The 10,900-nt window shown below is 43.3% G+C and overlaps 1 protein-coding gene across 1 annotated transcript in view; it reads left to right on the forward strand.

Moving 5' to 3' along the window:
- Positions 1 to 10,683, forward strand: part of LOC140209554 (acidic mammalian chitinase-like) — a 28,907-nt gene extending 18,224 nt beyond the window's left edge. Inside the window, exons 9-11 of the mRNA XM_072277819.1 lie at positions 1,149 to 1,265; positions 6,846 to 7,005; positions 10,142 to 10,683. Coding sequence (XP_072133920.1) covers positions 1,149 to 1,265; positions 6,846 to 7,005; positions 10,142 to 10,683 — 819 coding nt within the window. The remainder of the gene's footprint in view (positions 1 to 1,148; positions 1,266 to 6,845; positions 7,006 to 10,141) is intronic.
- Positions 10,684 to 10,900: the final 217 nt, after the last annotated feature.

The following is a 10,900-nucleotide window of genomic DNA, read 5'->3' on the forward strand; positions in this document are numbered from 1 at the left end:
GGAACTACTCTATTGCAGTATCCCACCTCTCCCGGAAACTCCCGCAAATTGATGGTGCTACCTCCCTGAAATGAGTTTTTGCAGGGTGGGATGTCTGCCATGATCACCCATGTTATAAGACACAGCACATAATGATGGTGATGATCTAGCCTAGGGTGGCAAGCCTTTTTGAGAGCATGTGCCCAACTTGCCGAAGGTTCTTCTAAAAACAAATTATCTTGTGTCCCCATGATAATGTTGAGCAGATATTATCACTGGTAAAATTATTTGTAACAATAATCATGGATTTTTTTTTTAAGATGAGTCATGTTGCTCATTCACATGCATTCACTGTTTTACTACTAAAAGTATAACAGACAGAATGAAATAAATGAAGCATTTTAAAAAACCTGTTAACAATTATTAATATTAAACTTTCAAAAAGACAATTAAAAATAAGTTTGGTTCTAAATAGAACATTTTACTATCCAAATACTGATGTGTACACCAGGTCTGCGAGGATTCCAAAATGCATCTTGTGACTGTCTAGCTGTCACCAAGCCGACATGAGACATTTCCTATGAAAACATCTCACTGCTCTCCGGTTGTAAAAGATCATCTGCTAATTCATTTGCAACTAAAGATAATTATGAGTTGAACCCGGGCCGCTGGAGCTGTAAAGCGACTTATGCTACCATGCCGTCCCTCGAGGATTTCTTCTACTACTTCAGACCCATAGAAGCAATTCATGAAGAAGTCATTCCCGAAGGGTTGCCTGACATAGACTAAATAACATTAATGCGCTTTCGTTCTTAATTTTTCCTAAAATAAACAAAAACCTTTGCGACTATCCTAAGGAATCCTGGTAATAATGTAATTATCTTAGTCACACCACCCCTCAAAATCCACTTCCAAGACAACATAGATTGTGTTTAAGAGACTATTAGTAGGTACATGAATGTAAAATAAAACTAGAGGGTTATGGGCTGTGAAGGAGGGAAGGATTACAACTGCTCATACAGTAGATTTTTGTAGGTCGGCACAGCATTGTGGGCCGAGTGGCCTGCGATATGCTGTACTGTTCCACGTTCTATGATCACACGTTACACATTCGTAACTATGAAGCACACTGAAGGATAGTTATACAGTTATACACGTTACCGTTACAGGTCTGCAACTTTTTGAAAGGCGCCACCAAGGTCTGGCTTGATGAACAGGAAGTTCCATACGCATATGGTGGTGATGAGTGGGTTTCTTACGACAGCTTGAGGAGCTACGAGAAGAAAGTATGTATTCTATAGTCATATTTAATATAGATTCCTGTGTACCTTTGGTGCCACAGTAGCCTAGTGGCTACCGCGACACTATTACAGTTTAGGATGTCAGAATTCGGAGTTCTGTAAGAAAGTTTTTATGTTCCTTCCCCTGTACACGTGGGTTTTCTCCCACATTCCAAAGACATACCAGTTGGTAGGTTAACTGCGCATTGTAAATAACCCTGTGATTAGGCTAGGATTAAACAGCTGGGTTACTGGTGGGCAGTGCAGCTCGTTGGGCTTGATGGGACCATTCCGCACCTTATCTTTAAATAAAATAAATAAGTACCTGATGGCAGCTGTGGAGTTTGCACAATCTCCCTGTGACCACATGGGTTTCTCCCTGGTGCTCCAGCTTTCTCCACATTGAATAGAATAGAACTTTATTGTCTTTGCTCAAGACAACGAGATTGTGGTGCCACTCCAGTCCGTGCAAAACAGATATTTACAATGCATGCAGTAGGGGTTCATTTTTTAAAATTCCCATTTTTACATGCAACAAGTGACTTCAGTAAGGCCGTTGACGAGCCAGGGTGTAGCGTTACTCAGTTGCACAACAGCCCTCAGGAAAATGCTGTTTTTCCGTCTTACTGTCTTGGCTAAGATGCTTCTGTATCTCCAACCAGATGGCAGGAGATTGAACGGTGCCCAGGATGGGGTGGGGTGGGTCTTCAAGAATATCACGAGCAAGCCGTAGGCATTGAGAGCTGTAGACTGTCTCCAGGTCTGGTAGCTGAGTCCCAGTGATGTGCTGAGCTCAACAGACAGTAGGCAGAGTAGCAGCCTTAAATTGCCCGAGTGCAGGAGGTTGGCAGTGTTGGTGTTGTTTGCAGATAAGCAGATGATAGGTTAATAGTTGGAATGGGATAGATCCCAGAGCTAGCATAGACTCAATAGGCCAAATAGCTTCCTCCTATGTCCTGAGGAAATAAAAACTGAGAAGATAAATCCAGTCGGGCCCAACAATGTGCAGAAAGGTTGGTTTTTTTGAGAGATTCAGATTCAGATATATTTATCACATATACATTGAAACATACAGTGAAATGCAGCATTTTTGTTAACAACCAACACAACCTAAGGATTTGCTAGGGCAGCGCACAAGAGCATAAGGTGTTCATGGCCTTTATAATTATCATGGAAAAGGATAGAATCAAAGAGGACAGGAAATTTTTTAATTGGGGAAAGGCAAATTATGAGGCTATAAGGCTAGAACTTGCGGGTGTGAATTGGGATGATGTTTTTGCAGGGAAATGTACTATGGACATGTGGTCGATGTTTAGAGATCTCTTGCGGGATGTTAGGGATAAATTTGTCCCGGTGAGGAAGATAAAGAATGGCAGGGTGAAGGAACCATGGGTGACAAGTGAGGTGGAAAATCTAGTCAGGAGGAAGAAGGCAGCATACATGAGGTTTAGGAAGCACGGATCAGATGGGTCTATTGAGGAATACAGGGAAGCAAGAAAGGAGCTTAAGAAGGGGTTGAGAAGAGCAAGAAGGGGGCATGAGAAGGCCTTGGCGAGTAGGGTAAAGGAAAACCCCAAGGCATTCTTCAATTATGTGAAGAAAAAAAGGATGACAGGAGTGAAGGTAGGACCGATTAGAGATAAAGGTGGGAAGATGTGCCTGGAGGCTGTGGAAGTGAGCGAGGTCCTCAATGAATACTTCTCTTCAGTATTCACCAGTGAGAGGGAACTTGATGATGGTGATGACAATATGAGTGAGGTTGACGTTCTGGAGCATGCTGATATTAGGGGAGAGGAGGTGTTGGGGTTGTTAAAAATACATTAGGACAGATAAGTCCCCGGGGCCTGACAGAATATTCCCCCGGCTGCTCCACGAGGCGAGAGAAGAGATTGCTGAGCCTCTGGCTAGGATCTTTATGTCCTCGTTGTCCATGGGAATGGTACCGGAGGATTGGAGGGAGGCGAATGTTGTTCCCTTGTTCCAAAAAGGTAGGAGGGATAGTCCGGGTAATTATAGACCAGTGAGCCTTACGTCTGTGGTGGGAAAGCTGTTGGAAACGATTCTTAGAGATAGGATCTATAGGCATTTAGAGAATCATGGTCTGATCAGGGACAGTCAGCATGGCTTTGTGAAGGGCAGATCGTGTCTAACAAGCCTGATAGGGTTCTTTGAGGAGGTGACCAGGCATATAGATGAGGGTAGTGCAGTGGATGTGATCTATATGGATTTTAGTAAGGCATTTGACAAGGTTCCACACGGTAGGCTTATTCAGAAAGTTAGAAGGCATGGGATCCAGGGAAGTTTGGCCAGGTGGATTCAGAATTGGCTTGCCTGCAGAAGGCAGAGGATGGTGGTGGAGGGAGTACATTCAGATTGGAGGATTGTGACTAGTGGTGTCCCACAAGGATCTGTTCTGGGACCTCTACTTTTCATGATTTTTATTAACAACCTGGATGTCGGGGTAGAAGGGTGGGTTGGCAAGTTTGCAGACGACACAAAGGTTGGTGGTGTTGTAGATAGTGTAGAGGATTGTCAAAGATTGCAGAGAGACATTGATAGGATGCAGAAGTGGGCTAAGTGGCAGATGGAGTTCAACCCGGAGAAGTGTGAGGTGGTACACTTTGGAAGGACAAACTCCAAGGCAGAGTACAAAGTAAATGGCAGGATACTTGGTAGTGTGGAGGAGCAGAAGGATCTCGGGGTACATGTCCACAAATCCCTGAAAGTTGCCTCACAGGTGGATAGGTTAGTTAAGAAAGCTTATGGGGTGTTAGCTTTCATAAGTCGAGGGATAGAGTTTAAGAGTCGCAATGTAATGATGCAGCTCTATAAAACTCTGGTTAGGCTACACTTGGAGTATTGTGTCCAGTTCTGGTCACCTCACTATAGGAAGGATGTGGAAGCATTGGAAAGAGTACAGAGGAGATTTACCAGGATGCTGCCTGGTTTAGAAAGTATGCATTATGATCAGAGATTAAGGGAGCTAGGGCTTTACTCTTTGGAGAGGAGGAGGATGAGAGGAGACATGATAGAGGTGTACAAGATAATAAGAGGAATAGATAGAGTGGATAGCCAGCGCCTCTTCTCCAGGGCACCACTGCTCAATACAAGAGGACATGGCTTTAAGGTAAGGGGTGGGAAGTTCAAGGGGGATATTAGAGGAAGGTTTTTTACTCAGAGAGTGGTTGGTGCGTGGAATGCACTGCCTGAGTCAGTGGTGGAGGCAGATACACTAGTGAAGTTTAAGAGACTACTAGACAGGTATATGGAGGAATCTAAGGTGGGGCTTATATGGGAGGCAGGGTTTGAGGGTTGGTACAACATTGTGGGCCGAAGGGCCTGTACTGTGCTGTACTATTCTATGTTCTATGTTCATACACGTTCAAGGTCATACAGTGTAGGGACAGGCCTTTTGGCCCTGTTCATCCATGCCAACTCCTGAACTCTGATCTCCAAATCTGCCTTGCCATGGCCTTTGCACGTTGTTTGGCTCCCTGCACTGCACTTCCTCTGTAACTGCAAGACCATATTCAGCTAGAGGTTCAAGTTTATTTACCACATGTCCACTGAAGCATGCAGTGAAATGCATCATTTGCATTAACAACCAACACACCCAAGGATATGCTGGGGGGCGGAGCTCGCAATTGTCGCCACACATTCTGGCACTAACATAGCGTATCCACAACATTCAGCCGAACAACACAAGCTGTTATTTGATAACAGATGTGCGTTAATAGAACTAATTTTAATCTGACTTAATTTTAGGCCACTGAATTTATCCTGTACTCCCTTGACATTTGTGTTTAATGAGTTTTTATTAAAGTTTTTTTTAATCTCTGCAGTAACTGAAAATAAATAAAAATACTGTATATTATTTTGCAAGTTTTTGGGTCCATCCACTGAGTTCTCTATCTTCTAATACAAGCCACAGATCCCCTTATTATACAAATTACCTTTGATGATATGTGAGGCTCTGCATCAAGTGTGAGCAGGGTATGTTATTGTGGGGATATTGTAACTGATTCATTCAGTACACGGGGTGTCCAAACCACCGCTCTCTCTAAGATGTGCATTCGCACAGTAACTGAACTGCTCCCGCGCACATAACCTTTGTTGCCACGCAGTTGGAATTGGACGCAGCTGGAAAAAGTTTAAGAAACGCGCAAGATTTACTTTGTTGTATTTCATAACAACCTTCAAATAATAAATAAAACCAGAAGTATGTGAATTAAAATTTTCATTCTAAATATTCATAGGATGCATATCACAAAAAACATTTAAAGTGCTGTGCTATTTTCAGGTCATGTAGAAGTTTCCTGCTCGGCACAGCTGTAAAAAGTATTAAAGGGAACACTGGTTCATACACATTTAGAGCCACAGACTCGTATTGCAAGGGAACAGATCCTTCATCCCAACTTGTCCAGGCTGACTGTGCAGCTGAGCATGCTAGTCCCATTTGCCTGCATTTAGCCTATAGTCTCTACAAATTTAGCTAGATGGCTCTTAAATTTTCTTACATGGCCCTCTTCAACCACTATTTGCGACACTTCATTCTAATCCCTTTATGTGTAGAACCTGCCCCTTTTAAATCTCTCACCCATGACCTCTCATTTTTAGCACTCTTTCCTTGGGAAAAAGACGATGTTATACATTTTATATATTTACTAAAATGTTCTCTGGGTTTCATCTCCTAAGTTACAGAGAAAGGTTGAACAAGTTAGGTCTTTATTCTTTGGGTAGAAGGTTGAGGGGGGACTTGATAGAGGTGTTTATAATTATGAGGGGGATTGATAGAGTTGACGTGGATAGGCTTTTTCCATTGAGAGTGGGGGAGATTCAAACAAGAGGACATGAGTTGAGAGTTAAAGGGCAAAAGTTTAGGGGTAACACGAGGGGGAACTTCTTTACTCAGAGAGTGGTAGCTGTGTGGAACGAGCTTCCAGCAGAAGTGGTTGAGGCAGGTTTGATGTTGTTGTTTAAAGTTAAATTGGATAGATATATGGACAGGAAAGGAATGGAGGGTTTGGACCAAGTGCAGGTCAGTGGGACTGGTGAGAGTAAGAGTTCGGCACGGACTAGAAGGGCCGAGATGGCCTGTTTCCATGCTGTAATTGTTATATGGTGATATATGTTCTTTCACCCAGTCTATGCCCCTGATAATTTTGTATATCTCTATCAAGTCACCTCTCAGTCTCCTATGGTCCAGGAAATTTTTACTTATTCATTTAGAGATACAGTGCAGAATAGGCTCTTCCAACCCAATGAGCCATGCCGTCCTGCAGCCCACCTATTTAACCCTAGCCTAGTCACAGAACAAGCTACAATGACTAATTAACCTGCTTACCCGTGTGCCTTTGGACTGTGGGAGGAAACTGAAGCACCCAGAGAAAACTACCGTGGTCACGGGAAGAACGTACAAATTCCTATACACCGCACCACGGTCCTACTCTGACACCTCAAGCCGTACTAGCGTTGCAGTATCGGCTTCCCTAATTTGTGCCCCTTTTGTGAACAGGCCCCCAAATATTAACATGAAACAATCTACATCAGGGGGTTTAAAAGATCTTTAAAATTCTCTTCATTCAGGTAGAATGGTTGAAAAATAATAGCTTTGGAGGTGCGATGGTTTGGACAATCGATCTGGATGATTACGAAGGTACTTCCTGCAACCAAGGAAAATACCCCCTGATTAATAAACTGAGGGCTAAGCTTTTCTTGGATTCTGAATCTGAGGAAACCTTGCCAGGTAATTAAATTACATTTAAGATAGCTTTCCAAAACAAGATATTTATATTTCTGTATCAAATATTTAAGCATTAATTATGTCACTGTAATCACGCTACTTCCAAAAGCTTTCATGATATGTAATTTTAAAATATTATATCTTTAATAAAATCAAAATTTCATATTTGGGTCAGTGCAAGACCCTATATCACAGGAGACATCAGATTAAAAACCTAAAACCTGTACATGATGAAAATCTGAAATAAGAACCAAAAATGCAGGATACACTCAGCAGGTCAGACAGTATCTGTGGAAAGAGAACCAGCGTTTTATTAACATAAGAGATTGTGCAGATGCTGAAAATGTAGAGAACCAAAGATAAAATGCTGGAGGAACTCTTCAGATCAGGTAGCACCTATGGAGAGGAATAAACAGTCGACGTTTCAGGCTGAGACCCTTCATCAGAGACATATTTTAAAACAGTAGGAGAGAAGCTGAAGGGGATGAGTAAGTTTCAGAGATCAAATGAGTCAATGTAGCAGCTCAAAGCACTCTTTCCTTTCTTGTCTGTGGAATGTATTGTTAATAACAAGGCTGTGAGGCATAGCCAGCAGATCAACATGTACAAACGCTGGAGGAACTCAGCAGGTCGGGCAGCATCCATGGAAATGAACAGTCAACATTTCGGGCCGAGACTCTTCGTCAGGACTGAAGAGGGAGGGGGCAGGGACCCTATAAAGAAGGTGGGGGGAGGGTGGGAAGAAGACTGCTAGGTGCCAGGTGAAAAACCAGTAAGGGGAAAAATCAAGGGGTGGGGGAGGGGATAGGCAGGAAAGGTGAAGAAGGAATAGGGGAAAGCACAATGGGTAGTAGAAGGAGGCGGAACCATGAGGGAGGTGATAGGCAGCTGGGGGAGGGGACAGAGTGAAACTGGGATAGGGGAAAGGAGAGGGAGGGAATTACCGGAAGTTGGAGAATTCAATGTTCATGCCAAGGAGCTGGAGACTACCCAGACGGTATATAAGGTGTATATAGCCAGCAGATCAGTGTGTACAAATAGAAAGAAAAAAACTGAGCCAAAATGAGGGCAGGAAGAAATGACCAGTTCTTCAACAGGAGAAAGAGGTCCCAAATTGGAGAATTCACTGTTAAATCTGGAAGGCTACTAGGTGCCCAAATGGATGAGTTCTGGTCCTCCTTGTAACACACATGAAGCCACCAAGGGGGAGTTGTAGTCAAGGAGAACACAGAGCTCAGGGTCAGTCCTGAGGGTGGAGGGTAGAAGTTCTACAGAACAATCACCCAATCTGTGTAGGGTTTCTCCATTGTCAAGGAGACCACACTGAACTCTGAATAGTCACAGAGTCATAGAGCACTTCAGCACAGAAATAGGCCCTTTGTCCATGCCAATCCGTTATACTGCCTAGTCCATTGATTCTGACATGAAGCATAGCCTTCCATGCCCCTCCCATCCACATACTTATCCTAACTTCTGTTCAGTGTTGAAATTGAACCTGCATCCACCATGTCCGCGGGCAGCTCTTTCCACACTCTCACTACCTGCTGAATGAAGTAGCTACCCCTCAGCTTTCTCTTCAATATTTCACCTTTCACCCTTAACATACAACTTCTTGTTGTAGTCTCACACCTCAGTGGAATAAAAATAACCTACTTGCACTAACCCTATCTATACCCCTCAATTTTTTTTATACCTCCAGTAAACCTCTCCTCATTCTAGGAGGTAAAACCCTAACCAATTCAACCTTTCCCAATAACTCAGGTCCTCGAGTCCTGGTAACAACCTGTAAATTTTCTGCACACAATACTCCATATATAGTCCACCGACACCTTACACAACTTCAACATAACATCCAACTCCTGTACTCTACACTGATTTATGAAGGCCAATGTGCCAAAAGGTTTCTTTACAACCCTGTCTACCTGTGGCAACACTTTCAAGGAATTATGGACCTGTATTCCAAGACCCATTTGTTCTTCTGCACTCCTCAGTTCCCCTCCACTCACCACGTCCTACCCTAGTTTGTCCTCTGAAAAGTGCAGCACCTCACTCTCGTCTGCATTAAATTCCATCTGCTATTTTTCAACCCATTTTTCTAGGATATTTGCTTGGATGACATGCAAGTGAAGCAGTGTGTCACTTGCATGTCATCCAAGCAAATATCCTGGAAAAATGGGTTGAAAAATAGCAGATGGTTTTTAATGCAAGTGACACACTGCTTCACTTGCTTAAGTCCCTGAATGATGGGACGGGGAAAAAGTGAAAGGACAAGATACAAGAATTGAGTACTACCTGGGCGAGAAAGATTAGACTGATCTGGGAGTAGGTTAAAAGCTCAGCACAACATCGTGGACCAAAGGGCCTGCCCTGTCCTATATTGTTCAATGTTCTAAGTGTTCCGTTGGAAGGAGCTGTATGATAGGAATTGTTTGGTGGGAATGGATGAGTGGCCAGGGAGTCACCCTTCAAAATCCTGAAAGGGGTACGGGAGATAGGGGAAGAATACTGGTTTCACCTGTCTCTTATGATGGTTCACCTGTGATTAAGCAGCCTTCATCATCCCTCTCAGCCACTACCACCGCCCCTTATTCACACCCCTCTGGACTGCACCCTGTCATTCCCTCTCCACTCCTCCCTACTCTCTGCAACTTCTAACATGTCTGAATTCTAGCTTTTCTCGCTCCTGATTAAAAAAATCATCAACCCAAGATGTTAACTACTTCTCTTACCACAAGAAGCTTGCTGAGTAGCTTCAGCATTTTGTGTTTTTATTTCAGATATACTACAGCTACAATTTTGCTGTGCTTTCCGCATAAAACATATGGAATCTGTTGGGAAAAATCAGGGAAGTAATTGGTGGAAGCTCTGACCATTTTCCAGTTCTTCTTAGACTTCAAGCTAACCAAGGGCACACTATCAGGAAACTGGAAATTCTAAAATGGTGCTGTTATTTTAACAAGTGAGAGAGGAAACTAAGGCCAGCTCAGCCTAATACTGATGAGAGAACAACTGCAGAAAAAACTCTAGAGCAGCAACATTTAGGAAGTACTTATTAAGGAGAAATTGAATTAATTTTTTGTTGTTGTGAGGAACAAAGAGAACAGTGTAGAGTTAATCACGTCATTGTTTCTTCTTTCAGCCACACCATTGCCCACCTCCACACCACCAGATTCACAGTCCACGTGCCCTAACCTAGAATTTTGCGAAGGCAAAGAGAACGGTGACTATGAAGTTGAGTGTGCGCCAGAGAGCTTCTATCGGTGTACTGACAATGACACACAGGTTAAGAACTGCCCCAGAGGAACTTCCTACAGCAGCATTGGTGGCAAGTGTGTCTGGCCACCCAGGCTGTTTCCCGCAATTCATTTGGCAGCCAGCAGCTTTTGCGAGGGCAAACCTAATGGTTCTTACGCAATCCCTGTCCCCATCTACTACAAATGCAAGGCGGAACAAACACAAATAAAGCACTGTTCCTCCAATTTGCTCTATGATGCAGTCAGAAGAAAATGCGTGAGTGCGAATATATTCAGTGACTATGATGTGGAGTTCTGCAGTAACAGTGAAGATGGTACCTATCCTATTCCTGGCAGACCTAGCAAATACTACCACTGTTCCAAAAAGAATACCAACATCGGGAATTGCCCTAAAGGAAGTGTTTACAATGACCTCTGTAAATGCTAACTCTACGTTTATGTAGAAACAGCAATAAAAATCAGTTTAACAAACTGGGTGGCAATAACATTGTGCACGAACACAAAACAGAATGGGTCTTGTGATATTTAGAGATACAGGTACGGTCGCCGTTTCACATCTCCAGAGACCCAGGTTCATTACTGATCACTGGTGCTGTCTGTGTGTAGAGTTTGCACGTCCTTTCTGTCATCGCACGTCTGGATCT

This window comes from Mobula birostris, chromosome 14, assembly GCF_030028105.1.
Source record: "Mobula birostris isolate sMobBir1 chromosome 14, sMobBir1.hap1, whole genome shotgun sequence".
Lineage (NCBI taxonomy): Eukaryota > Metazoa > Chordata > Chondrichthyes > Myliobatiformes > Myliobatidae > Mobula > Mobula birostris.